At 38.8% G+C, this 26,991-nt stretch overlaps 1 protein-coding gene across 1 annotated transcript in view; it reads left to right on the top strand.

The window, feature by feature from the left end:
• Nucleotides 1–26,991, top strand: part of CTTNBP2 (cortactin binding protein 2) — a 145,369-nt gene that overhangs the window by 60,554 nt on the left and 57,824 nt on the right. The window contains exons 4-7 of the mRNA XM_019797705.2: nucleotides 12,203–13,847; nucleotides 19,776–19,979; nucleotides 21,570–21,669; nucleotides 24,402–24,552. Of these exons, the coding sequence (XP_019653264.1) occupies nucleotides 12,203–13,847; nucleotides 19,776–19,979; nucleotides 21,570–21,669; nucleotides 24,402–24,552 (2,100 nt within the window). The remainder of the gene's footprint in view (nucleotides 1–12,202; nucleotides 13,848–19,775; nucleotides 19,980–21,569; nucleotides 21,670–24,401; nucleotides 24,553–26,991) is intronic.

The raw sequence follows: 26,991 nt of genomic DNA, 5'->3' as shown, positions 1-26,991 counted from the left end.
GCAGAGCAACCACTGAGGTCTCTGGAGATTTTCAGAAATCCCCAGGAACTGCATAAGCAAGAGCCAGTATATTTCAGCTGATGTCACTGAAGCTCATTTGTATTTCTTGGATGAGACACATTTCAATTATGTTCTTAACGTGTCAAATGAGCTATTTCATAATAAAGTATTTCTGCTGGGTTTTATGCTGTGCTATCAAAAATAAGAAAATATTTTGTTTTCATTGTAATTTGCATTTAATGTATAAAAATGCATTCTTTCCTAAATTTTACTTCAGTTTTGTATTTTATCTATCATTTCTCTTGTAGGAGAAAAAGGAAGGAACTCATTTCAAGTTGAATCAAAGATTTTATTATCTAGCTGATTTTTTTTTTTTTAATCAACTTACATCCTGTTTGTTTCTGAATGACTGGGTCATTTCCAACCTGGCTGGAAGTGAAAGGAAATTGTTTCTGTCCTATGGGTCCTGAGAGGCTAATAGGAAATGAGCCAGTGATCTGTCTCCCACGTGTAACGGGGATACAGGAGTCCTTTATGGTCAAATTCATTGGCCTGTGTAGTCTCAGTGAAAGGTTGCTCTGATAGGCCATGCTGCTCTTTGTCCATAAAGAATATTCTCTTCTGGTAGATTGTAGCATGTGAGAAGTTAGATTTTGTACTCTCATCCTGAATCTTTACTTTTAAAGAAAATATCACATCAGTTGATAAGAGCAGAAACACCAAAGTCATCTTTTTAGCAATAAAATTACCTGTAACCTTTCATCCTGAAAGTAAATTCACATCTCTTGCGTATAGAATAAATTGAAGCTCTAGAAATCTAAAATCAAAAAATCCATTATTTTAGGGGCGCCTGGGTGGCACAGCGGTTGAGTGTCTGCCTTCAGCTCAGGGCGTGATCCCGGCATTGTGGGATCGAGCCCCACATCAGGCTCCTCCGCTACGAGCCTGCTTCTTCCTCTCCCACTCCCCCTGCTTGTGTTCCCTCTCTCGCTGGCTGTCTCTATCTCTAATAAATAAATAAGATCTTTTAAAAAAAAAAAAAAATCCATTATTTTAAATGAGTCCAGTTCTTTAAATTACTGCCAGAACAGAAGTTGGGGAAAGCAAAGGTCCCATTATCTACAATTCAAGTATTTATTATCTGACACTGGACATAGCTCTTTGGTAATTCTAAGACATTTGGCCTGAGCACTGCCCCGGTTGGCCTTTCAAGGCGGGAGAAGAGGCTCCATGCTCATTCATGCATTGATTCCTGCTGAGACTACTAATAGGAGGGTTAACTGTTTGGTAATTTGTGTGCCAGGAAAATTTGGGCAAGAGTCAATTTGGCAAATGGACTAAGCCTGTAAAGCCACTTTGAATAAACTAATGAGTAATCATCATGGGGAACTTTGCCTCCAGTAATCTACTTTCTGTTTTGAGCCAGTAACCCAGGGTGGAATGATATTTGGGTTTTCATTATTTATCATGTGCATCATATGTTAATGGAATTTCTATTCTAATTTATTTTCAATCATTTATTTATACTTATAAAGTATAATTTCTAGCCCTGAAATAGGAAAGACTTTTTGATTTGAACAGAGCCTTTACAAGTCAGAAGCCAAAACAAAACCTAGGAAATTCGGAGGGGAGCAATTTTTTTTTTTTTTAACCAGTGAAAAAACTAACAGTCGTTCTATATTAACTATAGCTTCTTCTAGCTGGCAACTTAGTATAATGAGGTAAGTTGAAAAGCACGAGATGTGCCAGGCAGGATTCTTAGTGTGAGCTAGTGAAGCCAGTATTCCTGAGTTAAGCAGGAAAGTGTTTTGGTTGGCTTACAGCATGGTAGAGCATGGCTGGGAAAGCTGGGGGACCAGGCCTTAATCAGTCAGCGTTCCTGACGAATGATCACTGTCGATCTAGTCTGCAGTGGGTCGTTACCATCATGCTCTAGGTCTTGAATGGTGCCTCCCCTGGCCCTGCTTTCTGCAACGCTCATTTCCAAGTTGAAGCCTAAGAGCAGGAGCATTCGGTTGGCCAAGCATAGGCCCTACACTCTCTCTCTGGCTGTAAGGAGGACCAGGAAAGCAGCTATGGGGCATATTTAGCTTCTACCGGGGAGAATAATAAGGTGGAGAATGCTCCTAACATAGGAAGGAGTTTCAGGTGCTAGACAACCAAAGAAATGACAAATGGGTCAGAAAAGAGCAATCAAATCATTTGTTTTAATTTATTTCACATGCCTTTTTCTTCCTGTGATGAATTGTACTTGGATCTGCCATTTGTATTCAGCACTCTCTACTTCATTATATAATACCGCTATATCAACGTATATCATTATATATGCTTTATAACACAGAAATACAATTTAAAGTTGTTCTCTAGACTTTCAAGAATAACGTGATAATCATCTAAAGTACTATTTTTTAGAAAGCCTATTTAGGACATCTTGTACAAGAATGGTTGTTTTTTTAGCTCATTCATGAATCTTATATAATTCATTTTGACTCCCCAGGAGCATTGCAGAGTGATTATTAAGGGGGGAACTGGAGACTGAGGTCTGTGTCTGTGAGCAGAGATTTGGAAGAGAGGGTAGTTCACTTGATCCATGTCTTGCCCTCCCTCTCTTGAAATTAGATGAAGAGGAGGGGTCGGATGAGAACTGCAGAGCATGACTGATAGCTGTAGCCCCTATAAGGACAAAATATTTTAATGTATCTCATTGTTAGCTGTTTGTTGACCAGGATTGGGCAGATGGGTAGAGGTGACCAGGTGAAGGGAACAGAATGCACTGAGTGAGTATTGAATGATTTAGGGCAGCAATGAGGAATACAGTTAAATGTCATAGAAGTATTTTGTGGTTGTGACAAACATGCATTCTGCTTTCTCATTTTACAGTTGACCCTAATTGCTTTCCTCTCTGTTTTCCACTTTGAATTAGAACTAATTGCCTTTACATTGCTGCTCTGCTCCCACCTACATAGTTTTCCCTTTCATTCTGTAAAAACAGTTGTTTGGTGCTTCTTCATTCATGGCTTCCAGTCTGGGTGCTATTCTTGGAGCAACCACCCACTTTCTCACTACCAGTGAAGCTGTCTAAGTTCTCCTAAGCTCTTCCACACAATCCACTGCTTTTTGCAAAAGGGTTTGGTGATACTGCTCATGCAGAATTCCCCTTCAGGGAATTCGGCCACTACTTGAAAATGGTTGTGAGTAGATACAGAGTGAACAATAATATAACAAAGTCAACTGGAACTCCATGATCTACGTATATAGGAAGTGATGATTCCTTTATAATTGTAGTAATGTGTGGTTGAGTTGGGGGGGGCTGTCTCTACCTGACTCCTTAAGTCCACAGCCCCTCGATCACTGCACAAAACCCAGATTGAGCCAGTGAGAGCCCTTTTAAGCTGACTCCTTTTGATATGTTTCCATCATTCTTTGAGTACTTTATTTTCTTGCAGCAAACTATTCCAGGTTCATTTTACATTTTTCCTATCCCAGCCTCTGGAATTAGCAATTACTCCCGGGACCATTAATTTCTTTTTTAATGGAAAATGGTGTTTAGGAACAAATCTAAAGCTAGGAAATTTTGTATATTTACCATAATCATATATATTTTTATAAACACACATATATTTATATTTTATTTATATGTCTATTATCAAACTGTGAATTCATACTGATATTGACACCTCTGATTCTAAACCAAAGCCATAGAGTATGTTCTTGTCCTTTCTCTATTTAAAACTAATTTCTCCAATAGTGAGAAACCTGGCTCCCATTATACTTAAATTGATTTACTCATTACTTGAGCCTAGAACACACAGGGTAGTTTCAGTAATCCATAGCACGATAAAAAGCAAATATACAAACCTGGAATTCACCATTTTAACAGCTCTTTAAGGATATATTTACATGAAGTGAAACTTATACATCTCAAGTATACAAATTGATGAGCTTAAGAAATGCATATACTTGTGGAATCTGTACCTCTTATAAGATAGAAAATATTTCCTTCACCAGAGAAAATTTCCTGGAATACTTTCCCCATAAATTCCTTCCCCAATCCAAGCAACCACTGAACAGTCTTCTGAGTTTTTTCATCATGAATTAGTCTTACCTGTATAGTAGAACTTCAGGTAAAATGATGACTATAGTTAAATATTAAGCCTTAAATGCAGAAACTAAGTCTCTCGATTTCGTTTTTTTCTTTTTAAAAAAATTTTTTAATATTGAAGTATAGTTGACATACAATGTTATACTAGTTTCAAGTGTATAACATAGTGGTCGGACAGTTCTGTACATTATGCAGTGCTCACCATGGTAAGTATTGCTACTGTATGTCACCAAACAGTGTTATTACAGTATTATTGACTGTGTTCCCTCTACTGTACTTTTCATTTCTGTGACCTGTTTAACTGGAAGTTTGTACCTCTTAATCCCCTTCACCTATTTCACCCATCTTTTCACCACTCCCACCTTAGGTAACCATCAATTTGTTCTTTGTATTTATGCATTTGTTTCTGTTTTTTGTTTCTTCATTTGTGGTTTTTTGTTTTTTTTTTTAAATCCCACATGTAATGAAATCATGTGGATCTAGAGGGTATTATGCTAAGTGAAATAAGTCAGGTGGAGAAAGATCAACTTTGCTTTTCCTTTATCAAAATTGTTTTGCCTATTTTCCTACAAATTTGAAATCAGTTTGTTGGTTTTCCCAAAAGTTTGCAGGGATTGAAATTTTATCGAATCTGTAGACTAATTTGTTGAGAGTGGACATGAACAAGATTGAGTCTCCTAACTCATTATCATAGCATATTTGTCCATTTTTCAGTTTTTGATGATTTCTTTTAACAATGCTTTGTTGTTTTCAGTGTAGTGGTCTTAAATACCTTTTGCTGGGTCTACTCCTAAGTATTTTATGTTTTTGATACTGTTATAAATCACACTGTGTTTTTAAAAACTTTTTTCCAGATATTTATGGCTAGTATACAGGTATTGAAATTATTTTTGTATGTTGACATTGTATCCTGTGATCTTGCTAAGCTTGCTTATTAGTTTTAGCAGTTGTTTTGTGTATTATATATGGTTTTGTGGGTAAACAAACACATCATCTGTGAATAGAACCCATCTTACTACTTGCTTTCTAAGTTGCCTGTCTGCCTGCCTTGTTCTTCCCACACCCTCCTATCATCATACTGACTGGAACTCCAGTGGTATATTGTTGAATAGAAGTGGTGAGAGACGACTTCAGTGCTTTCTCCTTTTCTCAGGGAGGAAAGAGTGAGTTTCAACATTAAGTATGATGTTAGCTGTGCTTCTTTATAGATGCCCTTTATGTCACTGAGGTTTTATTCTATGTTGAGAGGTTTTTATCATGAATGGGTTTTGCATTTTGTAAAATGGTTTATCTACATCTATTGGTGTAGTGTGGTCATGGTTTTTCTCTTAAGTCTTTTAAGGTGATGAATTACACTTATTTTCGAATACTGAAACAACTTGCATTCCTGAGGTAAACTTCAGAGGGTCACCTTTTATTAATCTGTTTAGTATATTGATGAATTTAGTTAGCCTATATTTTGATAGGAAGTTTGCATCTTTATTCATGAGTGATCATTTTTCTGTAAATTAAGAAAAATCCTTGACTGGTTTGGACTTCAAGGTAATTCTGGTATCATAAAGTGAATTGGAACATTTTCTTCTCTCTTTTCTGAAAGGGTATGTATAAGTTTGGCATTATTTCTTTCTTTAATGTTTGGTAGACATCACAGGTAAAGCCATATGAACTAGAAGTTTTCTTTGAGATAAAGTTTTTATTTGTGGATTCAAGTTCCTTGAAATATAGAAGGCCATTCCAATATTCTTTTTCTTTTCTTTTTTTTAAGATTTTATTTATTTGACAGAGACAGGGAGGGAGAGCACAAGCAGGGGGAGTGGAAGAGGGAGAGGGAAAAGCAGGCTCCCTGTTGAGCAGGGACTCCCTACCTCACCTCCCCCCCCCAACCCATGCCTGCCAGGGTGATCCCAGGACCTTGGGATTATGACCTGAGCCAAAGGCAGACACTTCAGTGACTGAGCCAACCAGGTGCCCCTATTCCAGTTTTCTGTACCAGTTTATATCAATCCTGAAAGTTGTGTGTTTCAGAGGAATTTGATTTGTTGAATTTATTGACACAAAGTTATAAATTCTTTAATATTCCTTCTGTAGTAATATTCCCTTTTTTAGTCCTATTATTTATGAGATTTGTGTTTTCTATGTTTCTCAGTCTGTTTTTTCCTAAATGTTTCTAAACATTTTCTAAATGTTTAACAGTATTACCGATCTTTTAGATGAAAAACGTTTGGCTTTGGGGCGCCTGGGTGGCACAGCGGTTAAGCATCTGCCTTCCGCTCAGGGCGTGATCCCGGCGTTATGGGATCGAGCCCCACATCAGGCTCCTCCGCTATGAGCCTGCTTCTTCCTCTCCCACTCCCCCTGCTTGTGTTCCCTCTCTCGCTGGCTGTCTCTATCTCTGTCAAATAAATAAATAAAATCTTTTAAAAAAAAAAAGTTTGGCTTTGTTAATTTCTCTAATATTTGTCTCCTATTTCATTGATTTATTACCTTTGTTATTTCTTTCCTTTTACTTTGTATTTAATTTGCCTAACTTTTTTGAGCTTCTTAAGGTGGAACTTAGATGACTGATTTGAGCTAACTCTTCTAATATATGCAGTTAAAGATAGAAATTTCTCTCTGTCCTCTGCTTTAGATGTTTTAAATTCTCTTCTTCGTCTGCATCCCACAGATTTTCATATGTTGTGTTTTTATGTTCATTCAGCACAAAATATATTCTAAATTCCTTTGTGATTTCTTCTTAGAAATATGTTGTTTTATTTTTGAATTTTGGGCTGTTCTTAATATCTTACTATGATTTATATATAATTCTGTTGTCAGAGAAGATATTCCATAAGATTTTAGTCTTCTGTAAATTGTTGGTGGTTTTTAATAGCTCAGCAAGTACATCTGAAAGACTGTATCTTCTGTAGTCTTGGAGTATTCTGTTCCAAATAGAGATAGTAATTCAGCCATCATTTATATTACTTTCTGTGTATATAATGTCTCTTTTTTTTCCTTTGGCTGCTTTCAAGATTATTTGTTTTCAGCAGTTTTAGGATGATGTACTTAGGTATGATTTTTTTTTTGGTAATATACATATTTATTCTGCTTTAGGATTGCTGAGCTCCCTAGATTTGTTTTTTGTTTTGTTTTACCAAATTTGTGAATTTTTTGGCCATTTTTTCTTTTAATATATTTTTCTTCCCCATTCTCTCTCCATTTTGGATTCCAGTTATGTAAAATTTAGACCACTTAATATTGTCCGACATGTCCCTGAGGTGCTATTCAATTTCTTCAATCATTTTTTTAATATTCTTTAAATTAGATACTTTCTTTTGTTCTCTCTTCAAATTCATTGCCCTTTCTATTCTACTCTCTCAAAGCCTATTCAGTGAGGGGTTTTTTTGTTTTGTTTTTTCATTTTAGATTAATACATTTTAGTTCTAGAGTTTCCATTTGGTTCTTTTTTTTTTTTTCTATATTTCTATGCCAAGATCCTCCTTTTTTCAGCCATTGTGATGATATTTTCTTTGAAAAATGGCTGCTTTCAGTCCCCAGCCTGCTAATTACAATATGGATCATCTTGGGCCCAGTTTCTTGAGTCTCTTTCTCTTGACAGTGAATCACTTTAAAAAAAAATTACTTTGCATGTCTACTAATTCCTTTTATATATCAGATATCATGAATGATATGGTGCAGACATTCAGGATTCTGTTATCTTCTCAAGAGTATATTTTGTTCTAGTAAGCACTTAACCTGCTTATATTCAGACTCCAGAATGTCTCCTTGCAGCTGGCAATAGCTGAAATATTTGCTTGATTCTCTCAGCCATTCAGCAACCACCTCTGTCATTCAAGGTGGTGTCTCCCCCATGAATGTGTAATTTAGGAGTCAGCCACGGATTCTGATGGGTTTAATTGTGGCAGCCCTAATTCCATTTTTGACTCCTCGAGCCAGTATAGGGAGCACTCTGTGCTTGAGCTCCTGCTGCCCGTGCTGCCAGGACAGGGAATTGCCCTCACTTGAAAAGCTATACAAGGGCAAATCTCATCCAATTCTTTTGGCTCCTCTAAATGGAGGGTATACTCCTCTCCTGTTTTACCACTTACTCTTCTTCAAAGCCTTTAAATAGTTATTTTTTTTATTTTTTTTATTTTTTATTTTTTTTTTTTTTTAAGATTTTATTTATTTATTCGACAGAGATAGAGACAGCCAGCGAGAGAGGGAACACAAGCAGGGGGAGTGGGAGAGGAAGAAGCAGGCTCACAGCAGAAGAGCCTGATGTGGGGCTCGATCCCATAACGCCGGGATCACGCCCTGAGCCGAAGGCAGACGCTTAACCGCTGTGCCACCCAGGCGCCCCTAAATAGTTATTTTTTTTAAATATTTTTTTCTAAGAGTTTGTAATTATTATCTGCAGAAGAGCTAGTCTAATAAAAGTTATTTCACCATTATTGATAATGAAACTTTCTCTGATGTACTTTGTAATTGAATTATAACTGCTATCTAACTTATTAAAAAATCCATCTGTATATTTAATATGGTCAATTCTATAGATCATTGTTTGCCTATAAATGTGTTTAAAGAGGAAAAACACTGTGCGGAAGTGACATACTTTTAAATAGCACAAATAGTTATTGTATTATGAATTGAAAACATAACATATTTTAATGCCAGGCACAATGATACATGCTTTACATTCATTGCCTCATTTAATCTTATAAAGTAATAAGTATTATTGCTCTATTGTGCAGATAAGGAAACCAAATAGAACTGAACTTTAGGGAGAATTAACCAAGGTCACACAGCTGAGAAGTTTGGGATCAGACCTTGGTACTCCATCTCTTACTCTTGCAAGCACAAAGACTTTGTCTCTGGGCCACAATGGCCTTGGGATTTTTTTTTTTAATATAAAAATGTATTTTTAAGTGTGGAATACATTTATAAACCAATTGGAAGGAGCCGGTATAGAGGGGGATGTTTATTATTTACAAAGAGCAGTGTGATAACTGATGGAGCAAGTCTCAGGTGACAGGATAGAGTGAAGTTAATTGTTGAAGGAAGTCTGACCTTGAACAGATGGAAATCTTTCTCCCTTAGAGTGAAGGGAGGGAAATAGAGATTGATGTGGTTATTTAACAATATATATATATGCTTAAGGGAGGAGACAGGATGTAGAGGGAGTGAATTTACTTGATAGAAGAGTATTAGGGTAGACTGAGAGTTAGTTGAGTGGTCATTGGGTGATGTTTTGGGGAGACTGGCAGAAGTTTATTCCCTGAAGTGTAAATGGTAGAGAAGGCTAAACAAAGGTAGAATGATTAATGACTGGGGCTCAGAACTCAGTGGAGTCCGGAGCCTTGTGTTTGTAGGTGTATCGGTTATGTGGCTTCCTTTGTGCTCCACTCTCTGTGGTAAGAGTTAAAAAAAACTTGTGTTCATCTGAGCTAGGACTTATAAGGTCTGAGTGATGGAAGAACAAAGATGCAAAAGAATTACAGGTGCTTTGATAGTAGTATAGTTTTCTGTATAAATATGTGAGCTTTGTTGAGTGGATCTCCTGTTAGAAGTCTTTCTTCAGTTTGATTCTCAAGTGTGAGATGTAAGTTATCATTTCAAAAAAATAAAATGTGATGACCCCTAGTGAAGAAATAGTGTGGGCAAGATGTATGATGTGGTGAGAAAAGCTTGAGACAAGTGCGACCTGGAGTCCCATGATGTGGACTCTGATTCACTTGATGACGTCAGAGAGATCACTCATTTGGCCTTTAGTTCATTGTTGTGTAAAATGAAGATAGCCCTCAAAGTTCTACAAAAAATCTTTTTTTTCCCCCAGCTTCCAAGGTAAATTATGGAACTTATATTTTTAAAATAAGCTGAAAATTGACCTAGTTTGGGTTTTTCCAACATCGCTGTAAGAATTTGGGACAGTGGTGAACACAAAATTTAAAATTCTCTTTATAGTTCTAACTTTGTGTAAGCCTTCTACAGAAAGTTACTATTTGATGCATTTAGAAGAGTTAAATGTGTTTTGACTATTTAGAAGTCAAATTTTCTGTGAGGCATCTAGATGAATAAAATATGCATATTAATATAGTATATGACAGCACTGTTGTTCCCCACATCTTACCTAGTTACGAAGTCACCCCTGAAATTCATAGAGTAGAGTAGAGCGTATGTGTAAAAACAGTTGTCACTAATTATTCTTGGGGAATTATCTGTATTCCTAATCACTTATTTATAGGACCCATGCAAAGCCATTCAACTTTTTCAAAGGAGGAAGCATCCTAGAGTAAATGAATAATATGTCTGGCTCTAATGAGCCATTCTCTCCTTTTGATGGTGACCGACTGTGAAAGTAATGGATTTCTCAACAGGGTGAGGGGCGGGAGCACATTCCCACAACTGATGGATCATGTGAGCATCTCCTTCTGACTGTGATTACTGGATCTCATGAGAGTATATTTATATCTAACATCTGGGGTGGTAGTCGGTGGGGGGTCCTTTCTGGGTCTTTTTCAGGTAGATCTGCTTTAACCTTTATGAATCATAAGGCCCTTTTATGGACTACCAGTGGAATGCTTCTCTAGTTGGGCAGGTCAGGCAGGTGGCCCTACCTGACTGCTACAGCCCAGCACGGGGATTTGCCCTTCCTGAGCACCTCATGGCAGCAGGTGCTCCTCTAGAAAGAAGTGAGAAACCCGTATAAACATGTTACAGTAACGTGTCTCGGAGGCTGTAAGGCCTGTGTACTCTGGCCATCAGTGTGCAGAAGTTTGTTCATAGAACATACTTCATTAAATATGTTAATTTTATTCATCCAGTCAACACTTAAATACCACTGTGTGCCGGGTACTATTTTACGTCTTGGGAACAGCAGCAAAGAAGATCTAGTCCCTGCCCTCATGGAGTCACATTCCGGTGGGGGCAGGTAGGTGCTAAGCAAAGGGTGACAGGTACAGGGGTGGGAGGGACCACTGTTTTCAACAGGGCAGTGAGAAGGAAGCCTCGCAGTAAAGGTGGCAGTTGAGCAGAGGCCTGGAGGAGCTGAAGAAGTCAGACTTCTGTCCTTTGGGTGCTTTTGTGCATATTTGAAAACCCCACCTGGAGATACAGAGATGTTTTAAAAGCTCCTCTACATTGATCAACTAGAAAAGTGTTTCTTTGGAAAGCATAAATTCTAGTGGCCTGTGGCTTGGTGAGCAGAGAGACTCTTCTTTTTGTGAAGGGAAAGGTGCCCTTTCCAGGCAGATGCAGCCCCAGGCCTGGGCAGACACTGGGTGAGTAGACAGGGCTGGATTTGGGCTCCCACTCACCTCTCCAGCTGGTCTTCCGTGTGCGGTGCACGAACTGCTTAGCCCAGGAGCCCTGCATGAAGGTGTGTGGTGGAATTCTGGGCAGAGAGAGGAGAGAGCCAAAGACCCTGAGGCAGGCAAATGTGCAGGAACCAGGGAGGCCAATGTCGTGGGAGCTCAGGGAGCAAGTAGGATTGGAGGAGATGAGGTTGGACTTTGGGTTTGCTGCTACTGATCATAGTTCTAATAATATTTCTTTAGTTCTTACAGTTTTCAAAGAATGCTCAGATGTGATTTTGTATGATTTCTACAGCAACCCATCACAAGAAGCTTGAAGTTAAAAAAATAAGCAATACAATTTGCAAATACAGAAACTTAGAATTTAACTGAAGTCCTGTTTTCAGCACTTCTCTTTATGCTGTACCTCAAAGATTCGTTAATAACCTTAAGGCACTAAACCTTTAAAAAAAGAAGAAGAACACCAGTTCCCTTACAGAGTTCTATTTTCACAAAAACAGAACTTTCTGAACTCTGTGTTGTGATCTGAAGTATCAGATTACTGTTCTTTTTCTATTGTTTAATAGATTTTTAAAAATTCTCTATTGCTGTGATTTAGATGCTTTCATTAAACCATTTCCATCGATTTTCTCATTTAATGAGTATCTAAAATATTAGCTTTCATATCACAACACATTTTAGAAATGTGGCACTTTGGCTAACCCAAATCACATAGCTGTTACACCATTAATAAAAATCTCGCAAGAAGCCCTTCTTTGGCTGCGAGGGTTCTCCGCATGTTAATCAGGGCTGTCCTGTGAATTTCTTTCAGCTAGAGATGGAGAAGCTTCAGCTGCAAGCCCTCGAGCAAGAGCACAAGAAGCTGGCGGCCCGGCTGGAGGAGGAGCGCGGCAAGAACAAGCACGTGGTCCTCATGCTGGTCAAGGAGTGCAAACAGCTCTCGGGCAAGGTCCTGGAGGAGGCCCAGAAGCTAGAAGACGTGATGGCCAAACTGGAAGAGGAAAAGAAAAAGACAAGCGCGTTAGAAGAGGAGCTCTCTGCCGAGAAACGAAGAAGCACCGAAATGGAAGCTCAGATGGAAAAACAGCTCTCTGAGTTTGACACCGAACGGGAGCAGCTTCGTGCTAAACTGCACCGAGAAGAAGCGCACACCACTGATCTCAAAGAGGAGATAGACAAGATGAAGAAAATGATTGAGCAACTGAAAAGGGGAAATGACAGCAAACCAAGCCTCTCTCTCCCCCGAAAGACAAAAGATAGGCGTTTGGTCTCCATATCTGTGGGAACAGAAGGACCTGTGACAAGGTCTGTTGCTTGCCAGACAGACCTAGTGATAGAAAGCACTGACCACGTGAAGAAGTTGCCTTTGACCGTGCCTGTGAAGCCTCCCACAGGGAGCCCCCTTGTTTCTGCAAGCACAAAAGGCAGCGCGTGCACCAGTGCCGCGATGGGCAGACCAGGTATCGACAGGCAGGCTTCCCACGGTGACTTGATTGGCTCCTCTCTGCCTACTGTCCCACCTCCGAGTGCAAACAGAGTTGAGGAGAACGGACCAAGCACTGGCTCCCCAAGTAGCACCCCCCCACTTCCCAATAGCACTGCCCCTCCCACCGTGCAGACGCCAGGCATAGCTCCCCAGGGCTACTCGCAAGCACCACCTACGCACAGTTTACACTCACCGTGTGCCAATGCAGCTTTGCATCCAGGTCTCAACCCACGAATCCAAGCAGCTAGATTTCGATTTCAGGGCAATGCTAATGACCCAGACCAAAATGGAAATACTACCCAAAGTCCTCCATCCAGAGATGTCTCTCCGACAAGTCGTGACAACCTAGTGGCCAAACAACTAGCTCGGAATACTGTGACCCAAGCACTGTCAAGATTTACGAGCCCTCAAGCAGGAGCGCCCCCAAGGCCTGGAGTGCCCCCTACGGGGGACGTTGGCACCTGCCCTCCGGTCGGTCGGACCAGTTTAAAGACTCCTGGTGTAGCACGAGTTGACAGAGGAAACCCTCCTCCTATCCCTCCAAAAAAGCCAGGGCTCTCCCAAACTCCTTCTCCACCACACCCCCAACTCAAGGTTATTATGGATAGCAGCAGGGCCTCCAATGCAGGGGCCAAAGTTGATAACAAAACTATGGCTTCGCCTCCTTCCAGTTTGCCACAAGGGAACAGGGTAATAAGTGAGGAGACTCTCCCTAAATCATCTTCCCCTCAGCTGCCACCAAAACCATCCATAGATTTAACTGTGGCACCGGCAGGCTGTGCCGTTTCAGCCCTGGCCACGTCTCAGGTGGGTGCCTGGCCTGCTGAAACCCCTGGACTGAACCAACCTGCATGTTCAGAAAGTTCCCTTGTCATTCCCACCACCATTGCCTTTTGCTCTTCCATAAACCCTGTTAGTGCCTCATCCTGTAGAACAGGTGCCTCAGACAGCCTCCTGGTAACAGCATCAGGTAAAGGGATTGAAATATTATACCCTTTTTTAAGAATGTGGCCTGTCTTCTCACTTGCCTTAATTTCCTTCACATTGCCTTGAAACTTTTTTTTAGATTTGATACGGTTTTGTTTTTGTTTTTGTTTTCCTATTTCTTTCTTCTCTCTCTTTTTTTTTTTTTCCGTATTTTTCTTTAAAAGCTCCAGGGTATGGTGATTCATCTTGCTATACGAATTGTGGTTTCTTGATGCTAAGTGCCGCCTTCTTTTAAATAACCTGAAGGTTGTGGTTTGGAGCACATAGAGACCATTAATATAGAGACACTGAAGCATTTCCATGGGAAGAAAGACTGTTCCTTCTTTTTAAATATTTATCTCACAAGGCTTCATATATTAGGGGGTCGTCACCAGACAAGCTGTCTTCGATTCCATCCCTTCAGAGATAATGTTAAAAAGTCCCTTCAAGTGTTTATTAACACTACAGTCTACCTCAGATTATCAAATTGATTAGATTCACTCTGTAATTGGTATGTTCTAAGTTAATAGTGGTTTGGTATTCTTTTTAACCTCAAAAATAGAGTACGTATATTTCAAGTCTCTGTTCTAAGTTTAGTTTCTTTCAAAAGCTATTTATTCTGTTCTGAGCTGTTTTCTTCCAACACCGGAGCACAGATGGATAGTGTAGGCTGTAGTGGAGAAGGTTTTCCTTGCAGATGTGGTTTAGGAAGTAGGGGACTCTTAAAGGAGTTGATAAAGAACTGGATTTTTCCCTTTTGTTATACACTGTTGAAGAAAGCATTGCTTTTTATTGACATGACTGGATTAGTTCTTCGCTGAGTAAATGTGGCTCTAAAATAATGTTAGAGTGTCAAAGTTCTATTGAAACTTGACAGAAGTCTGTCTTACCATGGGATCTTAGTGGCTACCAGAGACCATTCGTTCTAATGAGAGGGAACTTTAAGAATTAAATGAAGGTTTGAGTCATGTTATATTTAAAACTCAGGGTGTAGGGAGTGGGAATGAGAAAAATAGGTAGCACTGTTCTTGCTAATTGTCAGGTAATGAGAGCAAAATGCCAGGACTTACTTATCTAATTATAAGCTGTCTCCTTGAAATTATGCTCATTGAGAGGCTGTTATTCATAGTTTGGCACGTAACTGGGAATTGGAAACAGCATGGACTTTGATGTCAGGTCTGCGCTGGAATCCAGGCTTGGCAATTTATGGCTGTGTGTTTTGGTGATTTTCTTGGACTGAGCAAGTTTTCTCATTTTAATGTGGAGCTTATGCTACTTATATGGGGTAGGGTGGCTATTAAGATTAACTATCCTAACATGCACAGAGCTTGGTATTGCACTTAGAGTAGCATGAGTGGTGAATAAATAGAGGTGATATTCTGGCTTCATTGATATTGCTGCTTAAAATATTTTTTGAAAATTTACTTTAGAATTGACCTCACTGTTATTACCTTGGGGTCTTTACAGGCATTCAGCATTCCATATTTTTAATTCAAAATGGTATTACTGAGCTGGACAGCCCTTCTCATGGCCTACAATGATGGTAGCTATGTTCCAGAGCTAGACCCACGCTCAAAGGAGGAATTTTTGCTGCCATTTAGGAGAACCAGAGGATGTACTATAAGGTCTGAAGGCAGTCTCAAAGCACAGGTTCCAAAATGGTTGGGAGCCGTGGCAGTGCTGTTGACATAAAGCATGAACTGTAAAATGGAGAACACTTCCTGGGACATACAAATTTTGTCAGTTTTTAAAAACTGCAAAACCATCTTTGCTTTGGACCTTGACGCTTTGCCAGTGATTGCCCCGGTCGTTACTGTGGTTTAGCTTCAGTGTCCTGGTTTCAGTGGGAAAGCTTTAAAATCAGCATCCATAACTGAGGAATAATTTGTCAGTGGGATCTTAAACTTGGAAGACAAGAGAATTCCTAATCTATTATATATTCGCCAGAACGACCTAGTGAGGATAGCGTGTAATTTTGGATAAAGGAGCTATAATCCCTCCGAAAAATGCCCTTTGCTTATGTCTAGAGAGCAAAAGAGGATAAACAGTGGGACCAAAGAAGTAGCAGCCACTGAAGATAGGTGAAACTTGTTCCTCATTTTCTCTTCTCTGATTTTGCAATTTGGCCAAAACCATCTCAGAATTCCAGGATTACCCTTGGTGGGATAAGTTTCTTGGTTATAGGGAGGAGTAGTCATTCAGCAAGCTTTTCCTGAGCATCTAGTCTGGGGATTAGTATTACAGTTAATAGGAGCGGTGATTAAATCAACTGTGGTTGTGGGTCAGCCTAACTTTTCCAAATGAGATATAGGATTTGACCTCCTTTTCATTTGGATTGCCCCTATGTCTGCCGCCATGCCCTCCATGCCCTCCATGCCCGTTGCAGCCACAAGTGCCAGAGCTCCCTCCATCTTGCTTCTTAACCTATCTGTGCCTGGGTGGACTTGTGCCTCTCCAGATCATAAGCTCATTGAAGGTTATTAATCTTCTAAATAGCCACTAATGCCATTGTGGTTGGTAGGAGCAGGGCCTGAGGACAGAGCATATCTGCCAAATCCTTGGTAGATAAATGTCTGTTCCAAATTCAATGAGGAAAAGAGCTCTGGACTGAGTCTAAGAAGGCAGGGTTAGTCCACTTCCGCCTCTTTCTAGTATCACCGTAAAGAGCCCATTAACTCTGAGCCATTAGCTTTTTCATCTAAAAATGAAATCATTGAGCCAAAAAAAAAAAAAAAAGTTCCAGACCAGAAAGATTTATTAAACTTGCCTGTTGAATTTTTCAAACAGCATTATATTACCTCTCCCTTCTTGGAGAACCACTAGATCCTGTACCTTTAAAACTCTAAAATTCTGAGTTTCTACATCAGCTTTTATCTGTAACAAACAATTATGATTAAGCTAAAGGACTCCTGAGGAGAATTGCAATGACAGAAGATACCATTTTAATGAATTATGTTGTAAATTACTTGATTAGCCGTTTTTATGGCCAAATGTTAAATTTTAAAATAGCATTTTAAATTCTTATGAATTAGAATTTCTTGTTCCTCCTGAACATGTCCAGTGAACGCATTTTGAACTGTTAGATGAACAGAAGCCTAAACCAGAAATCACCCCAGGCAGCTGTGTTTTCATACCCTTGGAAATTTATTTCTGGTTTGTTTTGGTTTTGGGGGGTTTTTGTTTGGGGGGGTGTTGTGGTTTGGTACATTTTATTTATTTGGTTCAGACATTTTTCCTTAAACATATATTTTTAAAAAATGATCTTCCATGTATGATTGGCTTAAAGTCTAAATCTGAAAATGAGATTATCCTGAGCTATGACATTAACCTTCTCCACACTCTGAAGCTGATGCCAGAAGCTGTTCTCAACTTCTCTTCCCTCTTGCATTGCATGTTCTGTCTCTTCCCTTCCTCGCCCACCGCATGTTCTGCAAGATGCTCACCTTTACTAATGTTTGCCTATGACACTGCAAAGCTGAATGACGTTTTTCTAACATCATTAAAGTAGCTGTGTGACGCAGGTCTGTTCTATCATTACCTAACCCGTCAATAAATATTACCATTTTTTATCATTGTTGGGAATTTCAAATGAACAATAAGGTGTCATGGTAAAGTTTTATTTTATTTTTCTCGTATTGATAGGATTCATTAGAATAACTTAAGCAATTGGAAATGATAGTGGGGATAAAAAATTTATTTAAACTGTAAGAATACTTGGTATTTATAAAGCATTGTTCTTATGTAAAAGATGTCAAAACTATATTGCACACCTCTTAGAAAATTTAAAAAAAATTCATGTATATTCCTCTTTTGTTTTGTATGACGGGAAACTGACTCTTGAGTGGTCTAAAGATTGAGAAAATTTTTGAATGAATATTTTCTCTTTCAGATAGCTTAACATTAGAAATAGTTTCTCAGGAATACTATATCCCAAGTTTCCATAGAAGGCAGTTAAAAATATATCTGTATTTAAATTGTCCCCCAAAGCCTGGAATTGCATTGAAAAAAAAAATGAAAACAAAATCCAAAAGAAGAGCAAACCATTTGATATGTAAGTGTTGATATTCTTTAGAGGATATCAATAACCAAGACTGCTTGGGTGAGCTAGAGGAGGTGGGGGCAGGGGGGAGGACAGTGAGAGGAGAGAGAGGGAGGGGGGAGAAGGCTGGGAGAGAGCCCACCAGGAGCTCAAGGAGAGAAACTCACTGTGTTGTGAGCCACACTCCCTTCTGTTCCACAGAGGACCACCTTGCAATGCCTTCATGTTACCTTTGTGTTTGCTTTGCAGTCAAGGTGTCATACCTTGGTGTTTATAATTTCTCTGTTTATCATCCATTTCTAATAAGTACTGATTTAATTTTTGTGGGCTTGTTTTTTGTTTGTTTTTAAGAAAATACAAAAGGTAAAATGTACCAGAGAGGAGCCTTCTTGTAAGTATGAAGTAAAAATACTTCTTTTGTAAGAAGAGCTAATGAATATCAATGGGAAAATATCATAAAGTTTAGATAAATGTTTAATTTTATGAGCATTTGAATTTTGTATGCCATTGCAGTCTAACAGGGTAAAAACAATACATTATTCATGGACCCAAATAATTAATTATGAAGATGTAATATCCAGCTTTTAATAAACAGTCTAGTTTTATTTGTATAAACTGCTTTTTTCACCAAGAATTTTTAAAATACCAAGAAATCCAAAATCAAGTTTTAATTATACGAATTTATTACTTACTAATGTAATACCCATATACGGTAGGCTATTATCCTGATACCAAGGTGGAGGAAACATATGAGGTCCATCTAGTGTCCTACTACAGGGAACGTTACTAGGTTTATGTAGAAAGCGTACCCTGAGGAGTGAATATGTGTGCAAAGCCCCCTCCATATACACCACCATTACTCTGAGGTATTTGGGGCTTCAAAAGGAAGAAAGTACAATGACTTATTTTGAAAGTTAATTGTATCTAAAACACATAAAATACTTATATATCACATTAAATAAACATTTTTACTTTACTGTTTTTACAGCCTTTTGACCAAGGAAGAATTCAGAAAATTTTCCATGCTATATGCAGCCGACTTCACACACTTAACAGATTCTCTTCTAAAGCTGCTAAATACTGATGAGAAATACCTAACTATGATAACTCTTATGATTCTTGTTAAAACTATATGGTAGAGTGTCCTGTTTTGTTGGCTGGTTAAAAGTTTCTGGTACACAAGTTGTAAAGATGGCCAGACGATAAAGTCTTCAGAATCATGTTGTGCATATTTGTGCTGCTATAGAATATTCTAGATTCAAATATATATGTTGTGCTTCTATTAGCTCTTGATACTGAATAGCACTTGGCTCCCTCCATTATTATTTTTTTTTCCCCAAAATAAGGGACTTCAAGGAATGTAAATAGATTTCTTGGCAATATTTGGTCCATCTTAGTCTGTGTAAAATTTTTAGTTAAGTACCTTGGAAACGTGGTTGAAAAAAGAAAATCTCTATTTCTTACATTATTTCTGGACCTAAAGATGTCAGTTCACTTTTCAGATTGATATTGAAATTGAGGAAATCTATACATAATTTTAAAATTCAAATTGTTTTGAAACCCTGAAGCGGAATTTGAACTTTTAAGAATGAGACAGCCATCTTAGTTTCCTAAAACCAATCACCACTTTAACATTTATCTGTGTAAGACTGACAACTAAAAAGAGTATGTCACCATGTATGTTAATTTAATTAGCAGGTACAAGATTGAAATAACAGTACAGATTTGTGCTAAGTAAATATTAACAGATTGATAATGTTAGAAACTACATAATCCTCTAAGGATACATATTCATATGTCTGTGTGTGTGTGTGTGTAATTCAGAAACAAGCGGGTAATATCTGTCTCTTGTCCTTGCTCCTACTCTCTAACTAGGGTCACTTTAACCCACAGGCTGGTCACCCTCCCTAACCCCTTTGCTAATGAGTGGTGGTCCTGCCCCCCTGGCTGGCAGGCCCACCCTTCTTCAGCAAGCTGCTGCCCAGGGAAATGTCACTTTATTATCAATGCTGCTTAATGAAGAAGGACTGGACATTAATTACTCCTGTGAAGATGGCCATTCTGCCTTGTATTCTGCTGCTAAGAATGGACATACAGGTAAAGATGGCGAGATCTTACTCTTAAAAAAGATGGAGAATCAAAACCATTGCTATGACCACAGGGTCTTTTGGTTTTGATTTTTCTCTTGCAGGTGGTAGTGGATACATTTTTTTTTTTACATGATTTAAAGTGTGTAAATACCGAAAAAAAAAATCCAAATTGTGGTTTTGTAAAAATATAAGATTTTAGGATCACCTAGGTGGCTCAGTCAGTTGAGCAACTTGATTTCAGCTCAGGTCATGATCTCAGGGTCATGAGATTGACCCCCCATTGGGTTCCATGCTCAGCACAGAGTCTGCTCAAGATTCTCTCTATCCCCTCTCCCTTTGTCCCTCCCCCCATGCTCGCTCTTTCTCTCTCAAATAAATAAAAATCTTTTTTTTTAAAGTAAGATTGTATTGCAGCTAGCAAAAAGTGATCTTTGTTTTATGCACAATGGAATGTATTGTGTATGTCAACATTTGGGGTCTAGTACTATGAACCACATTTTAGAATTGAGCCTTCCATCTGTGATCACTTTAGTCAGGAAAAATAGCTCTCATTTTTCTGCTAGAATACCTGTGTGTGAAAGTTAAAGTGACAGGGCTTAACACATGCTACAGTGAGGGCAAGTTTTAGTAATTAGAAAAGGTCATGGGTCTGAAACTGTTCTGTCGTTGGAACAATTTATAGTTATTTGGATTTTTTAAGAGAACTGAGGAGTTGTACAGCCAGAAAGGACATATTGATGGAAGTCTGGGAATTATTCTTGTTTCTTAAAATGCAAGTCTTGTGGTCAAATTTACTAAAACATATGGTAGTGCAGAAAAAGATAATTTGACTGCAAATCCAAAATCAAATAGCATTGCTCACATAAGCTGCATGATTGTTGAGTAATTCAGAGAAGTTTTCAGAGCTTCATTGCATTCAAGTGGACTAATTGGCAGAATCTAGTGAGCTAAGAAGATAGCTCATGATTTTAAAAGTACCTTCGGATTTTTCTTTACTTCAAAAGCCCTGTGGGAATTTTCTTTAATGTAGAGAAATTAAATCTAGTAAATACCATGGGGAACACGCATCCTAGATGATATTTATTCCAGAGTCAGGTGACTTTATGTGGGTTTACCTCACCATGGAATTACGTGTAGGATGACCATCACACAACAGTGTTTTAGAGGTTAATTATCACAAAGTAAGAATTTAACTATGTAAATACAAAGAATGGTATTTCAATTTGGTGAGTAGTTTTCGTTCTCTATCCAATAACGTTATTTCCTGGGATAGACTGGTGGAAAAATCTGGTAAAACATTTTCTGACACATAACAATCCTTTCTCTCATCAGCAACTCCTCCCAAAGCAACACACACACACACACACATCTCGTCTTACTTAGTTGGTGAGTCTGGGGCATTAGTATCTTCTGGAAAAGAGACTACTTTCTCTGTAAAATAGCCTGTGGAGTCTCATGTCCACCATGCTAGAATTGTCAGGTGGACCATGCATGGGAGAGGTCCTTTGGGTTTAACATCTATATAGAGCTCGTTTAGAATTTGGCTCACCATAACTCTATATGGGGAATTTAAATGGCTTTCTATTAAAATCCATAGACTGTGTGAGATTGCTGCTGAATGCAGAAGCCCAAGTCAATGCTGCTGATAAAAATGGCTTCACACCCTTGTGTGCTGCAGCTGCTCAGGGACATTTCAAGTAAGTGATGCTCTGAATTCTTCTTTTTCCCTCCAATGAAAAGTCTCTCTATAATTTGCACACATATTTCAGGTCTGGCTGAATGTGTAAACTAACGCTTAAAATCCACTGGCAAATAAATTCACTAAATATATTTGAAGATTTAAATGCAAAGCAGGACCCTAAATTTGCTCTTCTTCTTTAAAGGTAAATAGTTATATAGGAGGGAAGTAAAGAAGAGAAATGTGTTGGGTGTCCAGCCTCACGTGAATGAACTTGCTTCTGAAGAAGAAACTCGATTTATAGTCTATCAACATACATGCGGCGATACATACACTGTTAAAGACTGTCATTCCCTGTTTACCACCACCCCAACACAAAAAAGCTTTTTTACTTGTGATGGCATTAAAAATAAATCCTAGAATTATATTAATTACAATAATCTTAACTTTCGAGTGGCAATTTATTCACTATTAAGTCCCAATATACTCACCTTGTTTTATCATTTAAAAAAGTTGAAACAGAAACTTTTCATACTAAAAGTAATTAGAGCCCAAACCCAGAAGAACGTACCGACTGAAATATGTGTAAGTTCAGCAGTGATTTCTTCAGTAGCCTACCAAGTCTGTTGAATATAGCCATGGCTTTTGAAAATTAAGAGTCATGGTTTAATAAAATAGAATGTCACTAAGCTGCTTTCTCTGCCTGTGCTGAAATGTCCTGTGGGAATGCAAGCTGTTTTCAACTTTTTATCTAACTATCCTGATAGAAATGTGTGGGGTTTTTTTTTTAAGTTTTTTAAAATGTTAATTCAGTTGATTAACATATAATGTATTATTAGTTTCAGATGTAGAGTTCAGTGATTCCTCGATCTTATTATATAATACCCAGTGCTCATTACATCACATGCCCTCCTAATGTCCATCACCCAGTTATCCTATCCCTCCACCCCCAACCCCTCCAGCAACCCTCAGTTTGTTTCCTATGATTAAAAGTCTCTTATGGTTTGTCTCCCTCCCTGATCTCATCTTGTTTTATTTTTCTCTCTCTTCCCCTATGATCCTCTGTTTTGTTTCTTAAATTCCACATATGAATGAGATCACATGATAATTGTCTTTCTCTGGTTGACTTATTTTGCTTAGCATCCACATCATTGCAAATGGCAAGATTTCATTTTTTTTATGACTGAGTAGTATTCCATTGTATATATACCACATTTTCTTTATCCATTCATCTGTCGGTGGACATCTAGGCTCTTTCCATGGTTTGCTATTGTGGGCATTGCTGCTATAAACATTGGGGTACAGGTGCCCCTTTGGATCACTACATTTGTATCTTTGGGGTAAATCCCTAGTGCAGTTGCTGGGTCATAGGGTAGCTCTATTTTCAACTCTTTGAGGAACCTCCATACTGTTCTCCAGAGTGACTGCACCAGCTTGCATTCCCATCAGCAGTGTAAGAGGGTTCCCCTTTCTCCGCATCCTTGCCAACTTCAGTCATTTCCTGACTTGTTAATATTAGCTATCTGATAGAAATGTTCTTTAACATATTTCATAATTCCTGTAATATGGGTTTGAAAATTCACACTAATGTTATTAATTATAAATGTAAGTTTTAAATATTCAAAATGCATCTTTAAAGTATATGTTATTTTTTCTGCGTGTCCGATACACACCTCAGTGAGTTTATTGTTGAGGACCATAGATGCTGGTTTTGCTGTTACTTTGTGCATGTGTCCTGAGTCCTCCAGAAGGTATTTCTTCTTCAGGCCTATGCATTTATACTTATTGTCACCCAGGTTTCTGTACTGCCACTTAATTGGAAAGCCTAGGAGTGCCAGGAATGCAGGCTTAGATAGGTTTGCCAAAAGGAAGAACCCCAGGGGTTGATTAGTTTAAACATACACGAGATACAAACACATATCAATATGTAACTTATTTTTAAAATATATATAAACCAAATGTTTTCCCAAAAAGCCCAGAAAAAAAAGCATACATCTGCAGTAAAAAAAAATGAAGATTGATGTGCATTGCTCTTGATTATGATTTAGCCCACTTTTCTCCATTTATTTGAATCTGATTTTACACTTTGCACAAATGCCACAATGTCTTGGATATACCTCATTTCTTTCCTCCTCGTTTCTCAGAGCAATGAGTTTCTGCTTAGCCCGTCTTTTTCCTTGTAAGTAGCCCCCCTTCAGGAGACAGGGTAGCCTCTGCTGTCTGTTGTGCCCAAGGCAGCCCTTTGCTCTGCCTCCCTGCTGCCTTTTATAGTGGAGGCGCATGGTGCCCTGGTGTCTGAGCTATTTATAATTATTTTCTCAAGTGAAAATTTCAAAATGACTCAGCAGTCTGACTTTTTTCAAGGTTTAAGCTATTCTGAACCAGAAATAATATATATGTCAACCACAGTTCAACCATTCATCCCAATTAGTTAAATATATTGCAAGGACTCCACGTTTACAAGTTGGTTACAGAAAAGTGTCAAAACCAAGTTTTAGCACTTGATCAACACAGCTATTTTAAATTTTCATGGGAGTAATTAAATTTGTGATTAAAATATATCTTCTAGCCTTGCTACAAAACAGTACCCATATAATAAGACCCGTAGTAATTGATAAATATGTAAGTAAAAACAGTGGATGTAGAAAGATACAAAATTGCTTTAGGCATATTTCCTATATTTAATATCTGGGTCAGGTGCTTCAGAAATCAAACCAGTTTTAGTGTGATTAATCATAATCTTGTATTTAGGTGTGTAGAATTATTAATTGCATACGATGCCAACATTAATCATGCTGCTGATGAAGGACAGACACCTCTATACCTGGCCTGTAAAAATGGAAATAAAGAGTGTATCAAACTCTTATTGGAAGCCGGAACTGACCGAAGTGTAGAAACCAGAGTGAGTACCAGTTTTTTTTGGGGGGGGGGTTTATCCTGTAATTTACCCTATCTGCTAACTCTGTAGGCAGAAAACCAAAATATACTAAAAGAGATGTTGCTTTGTTTTCCTTTGCTTTTAGGCTATCAGATATGAACAGTTTCTGACCTCTGACTTCTGTTCGAGTGTCTGCTAATGAAAAGCCTTGTCTGTTAGCCTAACCAGTCCTTTATCCTCTGAACCTCAAATTATTCATCTGTAGAACAGAAACATGAGTACCTGTGTCCTGGCTATTTTCCGAATCAGGGGAGATAATGGAAGTGTAAGTTTTTAATCATTGGACAAATAGTACCTGAGCACCAGCTGTCCTCAGGACGGGAGAGACAGCAGCAAATCAAATAGTTCTGTCCTCATGGATCTTATATCCTCACAGGACGGGAGGGGCGACCATAGGCAAGTAAGTAAACAGATAGTAGCTGGATGTTTTGAAGATGGGAGTGCCTGGGGTGGGGGAATTCCTTCAGTTGGTGGGGAAAAGTCTTCATTGAAAATGTGACAGTTGGGCCAAGATCTGAAAGATGCAAGGGTGTGGGCCAAGAAGAGACCCGGGGAGAAGCGTGCCAGGCCAGGGATGGGAGAGCAGTGGTACCCTCAGTGCACCTCAGGCAGGCCAGTGTGGCCAGAGGCCAGCCACAAAAGGCCTCGTGGGCCATGGTGAGCACTGGAATAAGGCCTTTGGATGGATGGGTTTGAAGAGAGGAAGGACATGAACTGACTCATTTTTATAAGAGTCACTTTGGCTGCAGATTTGAGAATAAACTGTAGGTGGGGCAGGGCAGCTGTAAGGGAGACCCATAGGAATCTATTGTAATCCAAGGAAGAGGCAGTAGTGGTTTGGATCAAGGTTGAGGTGTAGAAATGGTGGGAAATGGTCCAATTCTGAATATATTTTCAAAATGTATATTTTATAAAAGAGCTGCAGAAGTATCACCTGTTGAGGTGGTGACAGTAACAATGATAGAAAATTATCGCATAGCGGCTGAGAGAGATCAGGCTCTGGAATCAAACCTCTGAGGCTCAAACCAAGCCTTCACAAAGCTGTGTGAGCTTAGGCAAGTTATGTTACTTCTCTGTGTCTTGGTTGACCCCTCTACCAAATGAGTCTAATAACGGTAGTCACTGTTAGGGGTATTAAGTGAAATGAGGCTGTCTATATAAAGTAGTTGGTAGAGTACCTGGGAACTGTAAGCAATAAACAGATGTTAGCTGTCACCATGGTCACCACCATCATCAATTATAACATGGGACTCCGTTGCAACGTGTGTAAACAAAAGGAAGTTTTGTGGCAAGATAGTGCCCACTGCTGACACTTAGAGGAGGGTTATCTGTGCTCTCTTTTCTTCCTCCGACTGATGTTTGTTATTGCTAAGATTGTGCAGCACCCCACAGAGTTCAGGGTCATTGTCTAATTTGCCTCAGAACTGGAAGCACTATATGCAGAAATCCACTATGGACCCGAAGTCACTCTTGGCTGTGTCCCACACCGTTCTGATATCCCCTGTATAGGGTGCACAGATAAAGTCAGGGATTTAGAAACTGAAGACAAGGAGAGTCTGATGCATGGAAGAGTCTTTGCATCTCACTTCTGGCTCAGCCACACAGAAATGTGTTTGAAACAAAACTTCTCAATTAGCCCTCCCAAATTTGTCTTCATCAACCTGTTGTGTAACACTTGAAGACCAAGGCATCAGCGCTGTGCACACTGACATGCGTCTCTCTGATGACACCCTCTCTGGGCTGGAAGAGTCAAGGAGCTTCATCGTGATCCACTTTTCATTGTGCTCAGAAATTGCTTTGTTTTTGCAGCTTCCCAGAATATTAAAGGTGTAATATCCACCACCGACCATATATTCCTAATGAAAGATGAGGGTAGATACTTAATTTCCAAAGGTTATCTGAACCTTGGATTTCTTCTGTTAGTGAAGTATTGCCTATGCTGTGCATTCCTTTCATAGGAAACATCCTTAAAATTTCCCAGGATAAAAGGGTGCCTTATCTGTTTTATAGGTCACCCTTAGATCCTGGATTGTTGTTGGTTTTATGTTTTCTTTTTTTGTTTGTTTGTGACAAGTGTACTCCTTAATCCCCATTGACAGTTTAACCCATTTCCCTCCACCCCCTTCCTCACCCTCCCCTCTGGTAACTATCAATTTGTTCTCTATAATTAAGACTCTGTTTCTTGATTTTTTTTCTCTAATTTTTTCCCCTTTGCTTGTTTGTTTTGTTTCTTAAATTCCACATATGAGTGAAATCATATGGTATTTGTCTTTCTCTGACTTATTTCACTAAGCATTATACTCTTAGGCTCCATCCATGTTGTTGCAAATGGCAAGATTTCATTCTTTCTTGTGGCCGAATAATATTCCATTGTATAATATATATCTCACATCTTCTTTATCC

This window comes from Ailuropoda melanoleuca, chromosome 1, assembly GCF_002007445.2.
Source record: "Ailuropoda melanoleuca isolate Jingjing chromosome 1, ASM200744v2, whole genome shotgun sequence".
Classification (NCBI taxonomy): Eukaryota; Metazoa; Chordata; class Mammalia; order Carnivora; family Ursidae; genus Ailuropoda; species Ailuropoda melanoleuca.
This window is presented reverse-complemented; position numbering and strand designations above follow the sequence as displayed.